Source organism: Acipenser ruthenus, chromosome 7, assembly GCF_902713425.1.
Source record: "Acipenser ruthenus chromosome 7, fAciRut3.2 maternal haplotype, whole genome shotgun sequence".
NCBI lineage: Eukaryota > Metazoa > Chordata > Actinopteri > Acipenseriformes > Acipenseridae > Acipenser > Acipenser ruthenus.
In genome coordinates, this window is record NC_081195.1 from 21,847,934 (window position 1) to 21,864,069 (window position 16,136).

Sequence of the window (16,136 nt, forward strand, 5' to 3'; positions counted from 1 at the left end):
GTACAAAATTGAAACGCAGCACAGGGACCCTGTAGTTCTATTACAATAGCAGCACTCTAAAAAAATACTGAGAATTGTTTTATTATTATTATTTATTATTTTCACAGCTTTGATCTACAATAAAAATTCAGTTTTGTAGCTTAAAGGATGACAGTGTGGCATTTCAATACATAATTAAACACAAGTATCTTATAAATGTCTTTGGAAAGTTGAATTATTAATGATGATGAATAAAAACAAAATTCTAATAGTCATCATAATAAAACAATGAAATTGAATGTTTGTGTGTGCAATGTTATTTGTCTCAAACAATAGTTCCCAACCAGCAATTAGTATAATTGAAATCTATCTATTTAGATTTATTTGATTATTGTTCTCTTTCAGTCGAAGCATTCATGGTCCTGAATATTGTTGTACAGCAAGTATATGCACATCAGGGTTGGGAATCAGACTCCTGTTGCACAACAGGGTCACCCAGTCCAGGTTTTACTATGAGCTTGACCCAGTGTGTGTGGATAACAAGCTCAGGTGCGTCTTCTTAAACACACAGTAAAACCAGGAACTGCCATGCAAGTGAGTCTCATTTCCATCCCAGTATTAGAACAATAACACACGTGGACTGGTAATACACATTATTATTATTATTATTATTATTATTATTATTATTATTATTAAATTTTATCCAAAGCGACGTACAGAGACTAGGGGGTTAGCTATGCATCACAAACTGCTGCTGCAGAGTCACTTCCAATAGGACCTCGTTTGTTTTACGTCTCATCCGAAGGACGGAGAACAAGGAGGTGAAGTGACTGGCTCGGGTTCGAAGGCACGTTTCTATCGGCTGCGCACGATGAGCTCGAAGCGCCGTGGCACTTTGCTGAAAGTGCTGACCTCCGGAGTCACGTCCATCTTCCCAGGATCCCCCTGGGAGCGGAAGGAGAGATTCTGCAGGAGCGTCGTGAAGAACAGGAAGAGCTCCATACGGGCTAGACCCTCCCCAGCACAGGAGCGCTTCCCTGCAAGACACACGCACGCTGAACACACAGGAAATATACACTCTGCAAGACACACACAGCGCCGGCACGCTGAACACACAGGAAATATACACTCTGCAAGACACACACAGCGCCGGCACGCTGAACACACAGGAAATATACACTCTGCAAGACACACACAGCGCCGGCACGCTGAACACACAGGAAATATACACTCTGCAAGACACACACAGCGCCGGCACGCTGGGGTAGGAAATATACACTCTGCAAGACACACACAGCGCCGGCACGCTGGGGTAGGAAATATACACTCTGCAAGACACACACAGCGCCGGCACGCTGAACGCACAGGAAATATACACTCTGCAAGACACACACAGCGCCGTCACGCTGAACACACAGGAAATATACACTCTGCAAGACACACACAGCGCCGGCACGCTGAACACACAGGAAATATACACTCTGCAAGACACACACAGCGCCGTCACGCTGAACACACAGGAAATATACACTCTGCAAGACACACACAGCGCCGGCACGCTGGGGTAGGAAATATACACTCTGCAAGACACACACAGCGCCGGCACGCTGAACACACAGGAAATATACACTCTGCAAGACACACACAGCGCCGGCACGCTGAACACACAGGAAATATACACTCTGCAAGACACACACAGCGCCGTCACGCTGAACACACAGGAAATATACACTCTGCAAGACACACACAGCGCCGGCACGCTGGGGTAGGAAATATACACTCTGCAAGACACACACAGCGCCGGCACGCTGAACACACAGGAAATATACACTCTGCAAGACACACACAGCGCCGGCACGCTGAACACACAGGAAATATACACTCTGCAAGACACACACAGCGCCGGCACGCTGAACACACAGGAAATATACTCTCTGCAAGACACACACAGTGCCGGCACGCTGAACGCACAGGAAATATACTCTCTGCAAGACACACACAGCGCCAGCACGCTGAACACACAGGAAATATACACTCTGCAAGACACACACAGCGCCGGCACGCTGAACGCACAGGAAATATACACTCTGCAAGACACACACAGCGCCGGCACACTGAACGCACAGGAAATATACACTCTGCAAGACACACACAGCGCCGGCACGCTGAACACACAGGAAATATACACTCTGCAAGACACACACAGCGCCGGCACGCTGAACACACAGGAAATATACACTCTGCAAGACACACACAGCGCCGGCACGCTGAACACACAGGAAATATACACTCTGCAAGACACACACAGCGCCGGCACGCTGAACACACAGGAAATATACACTCTGCAAGACACACACAGCGCCGGCACGCTGAACACACAGGAAATATACACTCTGCAAGACACACACAGCGCCGGCACGCTGAACACACAGGAAATATACACTCTGCAAGACACACACAGCGCCGGCACGCTGAACACACAGGAAATATACACTCTGCAAGACAGCAAAGTGTGATACAGCACAGTGAAAGCATGGTAAAGCATAGGGAAACATTGTAAAGCACAGAGAGGTCTGGTAAAGCATAGGGAAGCATTGTAAAGCACAGAGGTCTAGTAAAGCATAGGGAAGCATTGTAAAGCACAGAGAGGTATGGTAAAGCATAGGGAAGCATTGTAAAGCACAGAGAGGTCTGGTAAAGCACAGAGAGGCATGGTAAAGCATAGGGAAGCATTGTAAAGCACAGAGAGGTCTGGTAAAGCATAGGGAAGCATTGTAAAGCACAGAGAGGTCTGGTAAAGCATAGGGAAGCATTGTAAAGCACAGAGAGGTCTGGTAAAGCATAGGGAAGCATTGTAAAGCACAGAGAGGTCTGGGGAAGCACATTAGTAAACATGGCAGACCAGGGTGAAAGGCCGCACCTGTGGAGAAGGGCAGGAAAGCACGGTTTTTCCGGAAGCTACTGTTTTCATCCAGGAAGTTTGTGGGATCGAAGGAGTTGGGGGAACTCCACTGCGTCTCGTCATACAGGACCGAGTGAAGCACTGGCAAGACCACCGTGCCCTGGAGAAACACAGACAGACAGGGGAGAGAGACACAGAGACAGAGGAGAGACACACAGGGAGACATTGAGATAGAGAGACACAGAGACAGGGGAGAGGCACACAGGGAGACATAGAGATAGAGAGACAGAGAGACAAGGGAGAGACACACAGGGAGACATTGAGATAGAGAGACACAGAGACAAGGGAGAGACACACAGGGAGACATTGAGATAGAGAGACACAGAGACAAGGGAGAGACACACAGGGAGACATTGAGATAGAGAGACACAGAGACAGGGGAGACACATATGGGGAGACATTGAGATAGACAGACAGACAGACAGACACAGAGTCATGGAGAGAGACACAGACACACAAAGACCGACAGACAGGGAGGCAGGGGAGAGAGAGGGATACAGCCATTAACAGGGAAGGGAATAAGACTCCCATTGCACAGCTGTTTGATCCATTCTTGGTTTCACAATGAGTTTAATACGACACACCTGAGCTTGTTACCTAGACACAATGGGGCTGATCAAGCTGGTAGTAAAACCTGGAATGGGTGGTATTGCTGTGCAATAGAAGTCTTATTCCCATCCCTGCAGACGCTTTATTCCTTAAACGAGAAGCAGGTACACTACTGATAACATGCGGTGCCCTGCCGTGCTGTGGCGTGGCGAGCTGTTCGGAGCCTCACCTCAGGAATGCTGTACCCCCGGAAGCTGGTGTCCCGTGTGGTCTTGTGCGGAATGTTTAGTGGCACGATGTCCGCGAATCTCTGTATTTCGTGGATCGTGGCGTCTGTGATCGGCATCTTTCTGCGATCCTCCATGGCGGGGGGGCGATCCCGACCGACCACAGAGTCGATCTCCTGCTGAACCCTGTCTGCAAACGAGCCAGTGAAACGAAGCCAGTGAATACAGGAACAACGCTCAAAATACACGCGAGCGAAACGAAACCAGCGAATACAGGAACGACGCTCAAAATACACGCGAGCGAAACGAAACCAGCGAACACAGGAACGACGCTCAAAATACACGCGAGCGAAACGAAACCAGCGAACACAGGAACGACGCTCAAAATACACGCGAGCGAAACGAAACCAGCGAACACAGGAACGACGCTCAAAATACACGCGAGCGAAACGAAACCAGCGAATACAGGAACGACGCTCAAAATACACGCGAGCGAAACGAAACCAGCGAATACAGGAACGACGCTCAAAATACACGCGAGCGAAACGAAACCAGCGAATACAGGAACGACGCTCAAAATACACGCGAGCGAAACGAAACCAGCGAATACAGGAACGACGCTCAAAATACACGCGAGCGAAACGAAACCAGCGAACACAGGAACGACGCTCAAAATACACGCGAGCGAAACGAAACCAGCGAACACAGGAACGACGCTCAAAATACACGCGAGCGAAACGAAACCAGCGAATACAGGAACGACGCTCAAAATACACGCGAGCGAAACGAAACCAGCGAATACAGGAACGACGCTCAAAATACACGCGAGCGAAACGAAACCAGCGAATACAGGAACGACGCTCAAAATACACGCGAGCGAAACGAAACCAGCGAATACAGGAACGACGCTCAAAATACACGCGAGCGAAACGAAACCAGCGAATACAGGAACGAGGCTCAAAATACACGCGAGCGAAACGAAACCAGCGAATACAGGAACGACGCTCAAAATACACGCGAGCGAAACGAAACCAGCGAATACAGGAACGACGCTCAAAATACACGCGAGCGAAACGAAACCAGCGAATACAGGAACGACGCTCAAAATACACGCGAGCGAAACGAAACCAGCGAATACAGGAACGACGCTCAAAATACACGCGAGCGAAACGAAACCAGCGAACACAGGAACGACGCTCAAAATACACGCGAGCGAAACGAAACCAGCGAATACAGGAACGACGCTCAAAATACACGCGAGTGAAACGAAACCAGCGAATACAGGAACGACGCTCAAAATACACGCGAGCGAAACGAAACCAGCGAATACAGGAACGACGCTCAAAATACACGCGAGCGAAACGAAACCAGCGAATACAGGAACGACGCTCAAAATACACGCGAGCGAAACGAAACCAGCGAATACAGGAACGAGGCTCAAAATACACGCGAGTGAAACGAAACCAGCGAATACAGGAACGACGCTCAAAATACACGCGAGTGAAACGAAACCAGCGAATACAGGAACGACGCTCAAAATACACGCGAGTGAAACGAAACCAGCGAATACAGGAACGACGCTCAAAATACACGCGAGCGAAACGAAACCAGCGAATACAGGAACGACGCTCAAAATACACGCGAGTGAAACGAAACCAGCGAATACAGGAACGACGCTCAAAATACACGCGAGTGAAACGAAACCAGCGAATACAGGAACGACGCTCAAAATACACGCGAGCGAAACGAAACCAGCGAATACAGGAACGACGCTCAAAATACACGCGAGCGAAACGAAACCAGCGAACACAGGAACGACGCTCAAAATACACGCAAGCGAAACGAAACCAGCGAACACAGGAACGACGCTCAAAATACACGCGAGCGAAACGAAACCAGCGAATACAGGAACGACGCTCAAAATACACGCGAGCGAAACGAAACCAGCGAATACAGGAACGACGCTCAAAATACACGCGAGTGAAACGAAACCAGCGAATACAGGAACGACGCTCAAAATACACGCGAGCGAAACGAAACCAGCGAATACAGGAACGACGCTCAAAATACACGCGAGCGAAACGAAACCAGCGAATACAGGAACGACGCTCAAAATACACGCGAGTGAAACGAAACCAGCGAATACAGGAACGACGCTCAAAATACACGCGAGCGAAACGAAACCAGCGAATACAGGAACGACGCTCAAAATACACGCGAGCGAAACGAAACCAGCGAATACAGGAACGACGCTCAAAATACACGCAAGCAAAACGAAACCAGCGAATACAGGAACGACGCTCAAAATACACGCGAGCGAAACGAAACCAGCGAATACAGGAACGACGCTCAAAATACACGCAAGCAAAACGAAACCAGCGAATACAGGAACGACGCTCAAAATACACGCGAGCGAAACGAAACCAGCGAATACAGGAACGACGCTCAAAATACACGTGAATACAGAAACGATGCAAAATACACGCGCAACGATGCAGCACATCTCCGGAAACCATCAAGGAGAGTTTCCTGCTTAAGTGGAATAACACAAATGTAACCCACGCTAGATATACCCATGCTTGTTATAGATATATATATATATGTAGGTACATAAAAAGGTTAATCATTTATAAAAAAAAAAAAATTAATTGCATTAGGACGTTTGGGACTACAAGTCCTTCAGCAATTATTAACACTTATGTACCTACGTCATTAGCCTTTTCTTTTCGATTTTGTTCCTTTCTGATACACAGACGTTTTCCTATTTCAAATTGTACAGATAGATAGATAGATAGATAGATAGATAGATAGATAGATTTACACGTTTTAACACAAAGGCTAACAGACTCCAGGGATGTGCATTTTGGTACATTTTTATGAATGTTTAAACACTATGGCACGTAGCAGTTTAAAAAAATCTCTCTCTGTGGATAGATATACATGTAAACACTGACCCACTTTCTTCTTTGTTATACGTACTAACAGTAGACCGTTCCCATGACAACGAGATGGGATTCTAAGCACTGTTTGTTGTCTATTTACGTGTTTTCAGATTTCTCTGCATTCCAATAACAGCATATATATATATATGAATGAGAGAGAGAGACAGAGACAGAGAGAGAGAGAGAGACACAGAGAGAGCAGAGACAGATCCTGACCAAGTACAGGCTCAGTGACCACAGCCTGGCCATTGAGAAAGGCCGTCACCGGCAGACCTGGCTTCCTAAAGAAGAAAGGCTCTGTGGTCACTGTGAGACAGGAGAGGTCGTGACAGAGATGCACTTCCTTCTTCAGTGTAAGAAATACTCAGAAAATAGACAAACATTTAAAAAAATATTGCAAATTCCCTCCCAAACTTCCCAATGCTGAAAAAGTCCCAATCCTCCTGGGAGAGGAGGGAAGCACAGCCCAACTAGCAGCCCAGTATGTGTCTGCATGTCACAGACTGAGGGACACACAATGAGAGCTCTGCACAGAGACACACACACTTATGTATATACAGTATGTATGTTGTTGTGTATGTAGGCATACACAACAATCAGTTTGTTTATATGTATGTATTCATGATGCATTGTATATACACATGTATGTATTGTATAATTGCTTTGGCAACACCTGCTATTGTAAGTCATGCCAATAAAGCACCATTGAATTGAATTGAATTGAGAGAGAGAGACAGAGACAGAGAGAACACTACTGGGTCCATCTACAGCAGGCTGATCCGCAGTCCTACCACCACACTGCACTGCGGAGCTGCTCACAGCCCCCACAAGAGAATCCCCTCAGTAGAATGGTACTGAAGCTCAGCCAAATAAGTCAAATTAATACCAGCGAACTTCAGAACACCACCAACAAAAAACTCCCAGCACAAAAAATGAAACAAATTAATCTAAATCTGGAAAACATTTATAAAGTACATTGGAATAACGAAATTGAATCACACAATAAATTACAATGCTATCTGGCCCTAAAAAAAGAATTTACCCTGGCAGAATATCTGGTCAGGGTCAAAAACACAAAACATAGACAGATCCTGACCAAGTACAGACTCAGTGACCACAGCCTGGCCATCGAAACTGGCCGGCACAAAAAAACCTGGATTGCCATAGAAAAAAGGCTGTGCTGTCACTGTGATCTGGGAGAGGTAGAAACAGAAATGCACTTCCTGTTGTCCTGCCCAAAATACACAGAGATACGGGAGAGATATATCCCCCAATTCAAAAAACAAATGGCAGAGTTTAACCTCCTCTCCAATTCGAGTAAAATCCCCATCCTTCTAGGAGAGGAGGAGCGAACTGCAAATCTAGCAGCACAGTATGTGTCTGCCTGCCACAACCTGAGGGACAGTGTGTGACACCCTGCATGCACGACCATGGGTCACTGGTGATGAGGAGGGAGGGAGGGAGGGTGGAAAGAGGGAGAGAGGGAGGGAGGTAGTTATATCGTTCAAAGGGAAGGGAACAATGGTTTTTTGTGTTTGTTATGTTCTGTAATTGTATTTCTGTTTTATTATTTCTGTTTTGTATTATAAAAGCTTTGGCAATACCTGAGCGCTCTCGTCATGCCAATAAAGCATTTTTGAATTTGAATTTGAATTTGAGAAAGAGAGAGAGAGAGAGAGAGGGAGAAAGAGAGAGAGAGAGACAGAGAGAGAGAGAATCTAGGTGAGACAGCTGAGACCAGAGCAATGCTTTGTTTTCTCTTAGTGCTCTACCCTGAAAGTGGGGGTATTTGATGAGAAGCAGCAGTCCATATCGCAGGGTTGTGCTCGTGGTCTCTGTCCCGGCTGCGAAGAGGTTCAAAACCGAATTCAGCATGCTTTTGTCGTGGAACTCAGAAGAAGGACTCTCCTTTTCCTAAAAATAAAGACAAAAATACAGGAGGTGTTTCCGGATTAGTTATGATGGCTATTATTATTTTTTTTACATGAGTTTCTTTCTGTGAAATGTGACCCTTTTTGGACAAGCCCCGTAGTTTGCCCCCCTGTCCTCACCTCCTGTATTTTGACGAGGAAGCTGTCGATGTAGTCTCTCGGGGAATCCGGCTTCAACTCCTGTTTGTGTCTCTCGATCATCTCCGCGATGAAGGCTTTCAGCTCCTTGACGTTCTCCAATACTCTATTGTGAGGCCCGGGCAGACAGCTCAGGACTCTCGGGAAAGTGTTGTAAATCTAAACAAACACATGCTTGTATTCGTTCATGTGGCACAATTTATAAAAAAAACTATCGAAAAAGACGAATGCATAGTTAAGGTCTGAATTCAATAACACCCCTTCGAATGCACAGCACAGTCCTTCACTCTCCTTGCTTTCTTAGGGAATTAGATGGGGGGACCGGATATTGGAGGGGGGGTCAGGATATTGGAGGGGGGTCTGGATATTGGAGGAGGGGTCTGGATATTGGAGGGGGGGTCCGGATATTGGAGGGGGGGTCTGGATATTGGAGGGCGGTCCAGATACTGGAAGGGGGGTCTGGATATTGGAGGGGAGGTCTGGATATTGGAGGGGGGGTCTGGATATTGGAGGGGGGTCTGGATATTGGAGGGGGGGTCCGGATATTGGAGGGGGGGTCTGGATATTGGAGGGCGGTCCAGATACTGGAGGGGGGGTCCGGATATTGGAGGGGGGTCTGGATATTGGAGGGGGGGGTCTGGATATTGGAGGGGGGGTCTGGATATTGGAGGAGGGTCTGGATATTGGAGGGGGGGTCTGGATATTGGAGGAGGGTCTGGATATTGGAGGGGGGGTCTGGATATTGGAGGGCGGTCCGGATACTGGAGGGGGGGTCCGGATATTGGAGGGGGGGTCTGGATATTGGAGGGGGGGTCTGGATATTGGAGGGGGGGGTCTGGATATTGGAGGGCAGTCCAGATACTGGAGGGGGGGTCCGGATATTAGAGGGGGGTCTGGATATTGGAGGGGGGGTCTGGATATTGGAGGGGGGGGTCTGGATATTGGAGGGCAGTCCAGATACTGGAGGGGGGGTCCGGATATTAGAGGGGGGTCTGGATATTGGAGGGGGGAAACGTTAAGATTTATCAAGACAAAGCTTTTATGTAATGTAGAAAGTTTTCTTCTTCTGCCACACAGGGTGAAAAAGGTGTAAAGACTTTACATGTAAAGTATGTTTTTTAAAGAAAATGGGGGGAGTAGTTGCAGGATGTACCTACATTATGAATGCGCTTTACCATGTTTTCACTGTGCTGTGCTTTCACTGTGCTGTATTACACTGTGCTGTGCTTTCACTGTGCTGTATTACACTGTGCTGTGCTTTCACTGTGCTGTATTACACTGTACTGTGCTTTCACTGTGCTGTATTACCCGTGCTGTGCTTTCACTGTGCTGTATTACACTGTGCTGTGCTTTCACTGTGCTGTATTACACTGTACTGTGCTTTCACTGTGCTGTATTACCCGTGCTGTGCTTTCACTGTGCTGTATTACACTGTGCTGTATTACCCGTGCTGTGCTTTCACTGTGCTGTATTACACTGTGCTGTGCTTTCACTGTGCTGTATTACACTGTGCTGTGCTTCCACTGTGCTGTATTACACTGTGCTGTGCTTTCACTGTGCTGTGCTTTCACTGTGCTGTATTACACTGTGCTGTATTACACTGTGCTGTATTACCCGTGCTGTGCTTTCACTGTGCTGTATTACACTGTGCTGTATTACCCTGTGCTGTGCTTTCACTGTGCTGTGCTTTCACTGTGCTGTATTACACTGTGCTGTGCTTTCACTGTGCTGTATTACACTGTGCTGTGCTTTCACTGTGCTGTATTACACTGTGCTGTGCTTTCACTGTGCTGTATTGCCCTGTGCTGTATTACTCTGTGCTGTGCTTCCACTGTGCTGTATTACACTGTACTGTGCTTTCACTGTGCTGTATTACACTGTGCTGTATTACCCGTGCTGTGCTTTCACTGTGCTGTATTACACTGTGCTGTATTACACTGTGCTGTGATTTCACTGTGCTGTATTACACTGTACTGTGCTTTCACTGTGCTGTATTACACTGTGCTGTGCTTTCACTGTGCTGTGCTTTCACTGTGCTGTATTACACTGTGCTGTGCTTTCACTGTGCTGTATTACACTGTGCTGTGCTTTCACTGTGCTGTATTACACTGTGCTGTGCTTTCACTGTGCTGTATTACTCTGTGCTGTGCTTTCACTGTGCTGTATTACACTGTGCTGTGTTTTCACTGTGCTGTATTACACTGTACTGTGCTTTCACTGTGCTGTATTACACTGTGCTGTGCTTTCACTGTGCTGTATTACACTGTGCTGTGCTTTCACTGTGCTGTATTACTCTGTGCTGTGCTTTCACTGTGCTGTATTACACTGTGCTGTGCTTTCACTGTACTGTATTACACTGTGCTGTGCTTTCACTGTGCTGTATTACTCTGTGCTGTGCTTTCACTGTGCTGTATTACACTCTGCTGTGCTTTCACTATGCTGTATTACACTGTGCTGTGCTTTCACTGTGCTGTATTACACTGTGCTGTGCTTTCACTGTGCTGTATTACACTGTGCTGTGCTTTCACTGTGCTGTATTACACAGTGCTGTGCTTTCACTGTGCTGTATTGCCCTGTGCTGTGCTTTCACTGTGCTGTATTACTCTGTGCTGTGCTTCCACTGTGCTGTATTACACTGTGCTGTGCTTTGACTGTGCTGTATTACCCTGTGCTGTGCTTTCACTGTGCTGTATTACACTGTGCTGTGCTTTCACTGTGCTGTATTACACTGTGCTGTGCTTTCACTGTGCTGTATTACACTGTGCTGTGCTTTCACTGTGCTGTATTGCCCTGTGCTGTATTACTCTGTGCTGTGCTTCCACTGTGCTGTATTACACTGTGCTGTGCTTTGACTGTGCTGTATTACCCTGTGCTGTGCTTTCACTGTGCTGTGCTTTCACTGTGCTGTATTACTCTGTGCTGTGCTTTCACTGTGCTGTATTACCCTGTGCTGTGCTTTCACTGTGCTGTATTACTCTGTGCTGTGCTTTCACTGTGCTGTATTACACTGTGCTGTGCTTTGACTGTGCTGTATTACCCTGTGCTGTGCTTTCACTGTGCTGTGCTTTCACTGTGCTGTATTACTCTGTGCTGTGCTTTCACTGTGCTGTATTACCCTGTGCTGTGCTTTCACTGTGCTGTATTACTCTGTGCTGTGCTTTCACTGTGCTGTATTACACTGTGCTGTGCTTGTACTATGACACACTTCTATAAGGGTTAGTTTACCCCGGTTTGTTTGAGGATCTCTTACCTGGGTCCAGGGGCTGGTTATTAAGCGGAAGGTGCTGTTGATGAGACCCAGCAATCGGATGAAGTTCTTATCCTGGTACTCGAACCGCTCCCCAAAAACCATGGAGCAGATCACGTTGGAAACCGCTCGGCTCAGGAAGAAAGTGGGGTCACAAGGGGAGCCTGAGGGGGGGGAGAACGATCACACATCCTGGATAGAAACTCACACTAGCCCTGCCGCTGCTGCTGCATCCAGTCCTGGGGTTCAGAGCTCCCCTTAATGAAGTCTATTATTATTAATATTGAAATGATCAGGAGCCAGGAGTTTGAGCAGGGTTACAAACTCACACTAGCCCTGCTGCTGCACCCAGTCCTGGGGTTCAGAGCTCCCCTCAATTAAGTCTATTATTATTAATATTGAAATGATCAGGAGCCAGGAGTTTGAGCAGGGTTACAAACTCACACTAGCCCTGCTGCTGCTGCTGCTGCTGCACCCAGTCCTGGGGTTCAGAGCTCCCCTTAATGAAGTCTATTATTATTAATATTGAAATGATCAGGAGCCAGGAGTTTGAGCAGGGTTACAAACTCACACTAGCCCTGCTGCTGCTGCTGCTGCACCCAGTCCTGGGGTTCAGAGCTCCCCTTAATGAAGTCTATTATTATTAATATTGAAATGATTAGGAGCCAGGAGTTTGAGCAGGGTTACAAACTCACACTAGCCCTGCTGCTGCTGCTGCTGCTGCACCCAATCCTGGGGTTCAGAACTCCCCTCAATGAAGTCTATTATTATTAATATTGAAATGATCAGGAGCCAGGAGTTTGAGCAGGGTTACAAACTCACACTAGCCCTGCTGCTGCTGCTGCTGCACCCAGTCCTGGGGTTCAGAGCTCCCCTCTCTTGATTGGGTGCTCCGGCCATGCTGTCCTCACCTACGTTTTTCCTGAATTCCTCCACGAGATTCCGAGCCTCCTCCTGGATCCACTCCTCGATGCTTCGCTTGCCCATCCCATAATTCCGGAGCGTCGTCAAGGAAAACCGACGTAGCTGTCTCCATCTCTCCCCATTACTCACAAGCAGACCTGGGGAGAGCGAGGGAGAGGGAAGAGAGGGGGAGGGATAGGGAGAGGGAAGAGAGGGAGACAATATATAAAAGGAAATAGCAAAGTGTAATAAAGCACAGTGAAAGCATGAGAAAGCATAGGGAAGCATTGTAAAGCACAGAGAGGTCTGGTAAAGCATAGGGAAGCATTGTAAAGCACAGAGAGGTCTGGTAAAGCATAGGGAATCATTGTAAAGCACAGAGAGGTCTGGTATTATTATTATTATTATTATTATTATTTATTTCTTAGCTGACGCCCTTATCCAGGGCGACTTACAATTGTAACAAGATATCACATTATTTTTACATACAATTGCCCATTTATACAGTTGGGTTTTTACTGGAGCAATCTAGGTAAAGTACCTTGCTCAAGGGTACAGCAGCAGTGTCCCCACCGGGATATGAACCCACGACCCTCCGGTCAAGAGTCCAGAGCCCTAACCACTACTCCACACTGCTGCCCCAGCATAGGGAAGCATTGTAAAGCACAGAGAGGTATGGTAAAGCATAGGAAAGCATTGGAAAGCACAGAGAGGTCTGGTAAAGCATAGGGAAGCATTGTAAAGCACAGAGAGGTCTGGTAAAGCATAGGGAAGCATTGTAAAGCACAGAGAGGTCTGGTAAAGCATATTAAAAAGAAAAACACAAGCCTTTGTAAAAGCAGTGTAATCCTGTGAAAAGTGCAGTGCAGATTTACTGGGGTGTGCTTTCCTAAGACTCGTTGTTACCGTATCCTTCTGTGAGCCTTTCCATGATGGGGATGTGCGCTCTCCCAGAGAACTCGTCTGCGTGATCCTGCAGCGCCTCCCACACCGCCTCAAACCCATTCAGAACCACCATGCGCTGGGAGCCCAGGTACACTGTCATCACAGGACCGTAACGCTCGCTTAACTGAAGAGAGGGACCCAAAACACACGCGGACAGAATTCAAATACTGAGCTGAAGATTTAAGAGGGGGGGGGGGGGGGGGGGTGAGGGGGGGGGGGGGAGGGTGAGGGGGAGGGAGAGGGGGGTGAGGGGGAGGGTGTGGGTGAGGGGGGTGTGGGTGAGGGGGAGGGGGGGGGAGGGTGAGGGGGAGGGAGAGGGGGGGTGAGGGGGCGAGGAGGAGGGTGTGGGTGAAGGGGGGTGTGAGTGAGGGGGAGGGGGAGGGGGAGGGAGATGAAGGGGGAGGGGGAGGGAGGGGGAGAGGAGGAGGGGGGGGTGACGGTGAGGGGGAGGGTGTGGGTGAGGGGGGGAGGGTGAGGGAGAGGATGAGGGGGGTGGGGTGAGTGGGAGGGGGAAGGGGAGGGGGAGAGGCAGAGACAGTGAGGGTGAGGGTGAGAGGGATGGTGTGGGTGAAGGGGGGGAGGGTGAGCAATTTAAACTCAACAGTATTGTTTACAAAAACTATTATGCAAAACCGATGCATTAGTTTAAGTCAGCCTTCAACTGTGCAAAACTTGCACGTTAAAAAACCAAACCTCCTTCTCTAGTGTTTTTTTTTTTTTACATTTACTGTGGTTTTTAAAAGTCACTTATTTTAGACCTCGTCAAGTCTTTTTCAGGTTAAACCCGTTCCTTCAGGGTAAGACATTTGTTTTTATCCATTACAATGTCTCCAGTTGTCCTTCGATTAACAGTATGCGCCTCACTTAGGCGAGAAAACATTCGCGATGTTTCGCTTTCTTATTTTCAGACCCATACAGGCAGATTTTTTTCTTCTTTTGCTCTGGTGTTAAATGTAGGGCGGACTCGCCATTTCGTACTTTGTTTTGTGTTGGGAGAGGGAGTGTTGATGACATTGGCACGAACGTTCAGTGAATTAGGAACGCGACTCAAAGACTAACTGCCTAACTTCGTTGTTTTAAATGATCATGATTATTTCGCTGGCGCTACAATGAAGGAAACTACAATGCTTATATTTACGTTTGCTTGGCTTGGGATAGGACTTTTTGTAACTCTAACTTGCTGCACTCTAACACATATTGTAGTCTAGTAGTATGACTATTTGCACTTACTTTAAGAACATAAGAAAGTTTCCGAAGCCATTCGGCCCATCTTGCTCGTTTGGTTGTTTGTAGCTTATTGATCCCAGAATCTCATCAAGCAGCTTCTTGAAGGATCCCAGAGTGTCGGCTTCAACAACATTACCGGGAGTTGGTTCCAGACCCTCACAATTCTCTGTGCAAAAAAGTGCCTCCTAATTTCTGTTCTGAATGCCCCTTTATCTAATCTCCATTTATGACCCCTGGTCCTTGTTTCTTTACGCTACACTGTATTTAAATATAACGCTTGCATTGTAACCTTGTATTGCCCTGTAACACCTGTGAAGTCGCCTTGGATAAAGGCGTCTGTCAAACAAATAGATAAATAAATAAATAAATAAATAAATAAACTTACTTTGGCAAAACATTGAAACAGACACTTGATGTCCAACTGGTGTAAGTTTCCAATGACAGGGAGCGGTGAGGGACCAGGAGGCAGGTTGTATTTCTTCCCCGAATCTCTACGGATTAGAAAAACTAGTAAAACCACGACACAAGCAGCGAGGACGAGGCTAGCGGACAGCTCCATGTCTTCTGGTCCTTGCGTCTGGACGCGCCACTAGTTAAGCAGCGTCATTCTACATTTTCGACGGGCTCAGAACGGAGCGAAGTTCAGGGATGACCACGTGGTTTGTGTTTCCGCATTTCATCAAAGTGCAAACAAATTAGGGAGGCAGGGTTAACTTGACTTTCCGCTGCACTAAATAGACATTTGCTACTGGATACCCCTTAGAAAAGTTTACAGTTTACCCTTCCCGTAGTTTACATGACTTGACAATTTTTTTTTAAATAGCCTATGCCATACTTCTCTGTGCTTTACAATGCTTCCCTATGCTTTACCAGACCTCTCTGTGCTTTACAATGCTTCCCTATGCTTTACCAGACCTCTCTGTGCTTTACAATGCTTCCCTATGCTTTACCAGACCTCTCTGTGCTTTACAATGCTTCCCTATGCTTTACCAGACCTCTCTGTACTTTACAATGCTTCTCTATGCTTTACCAGACCTCTCTGTGCTTTACAATGCTTGCCTATGCTTTACCAGACCTCTCTGTGCT

General features: G+C 47.3%; 1 protein-coding gene across 1 annotated transcript; it reads right to left on the reverse strand.

The window, feature by feature from the left end:
• Nucleotides 1-74: 74 nt before the first annotated feature.
• On the reverse strand, nt 75-15,698 carry LOC117415508 (cytochrome P450 2C8-like). The gene is made up of 9 exons (XM_034025988.3): nt 15,436-15,698; nt 13,785-13,947; nt 12,887-13,036; nt 11,979-12,139; nt 8,711-8,887; nt 8,432-8,573; nt 3,720-3,907; nt 2,900-3,041; nt 75-1,016 (listed from the first exon to the last, which is right to left on the reverse strand). The coding sequence occupies exons 1-9, from the start codon at nt 15,607-15,609 to the stop codon at nt 835-837; spliced, it is 1,479 nt and encodes a 492-aa protein (XP_033881879.1). The 5' UTR covers nt 15,610-15,698; the 3' UTR covers nt 75-834.
• Between the last annotated feature and the right edge of the window lie 438 nt (nt 15,699-16,136).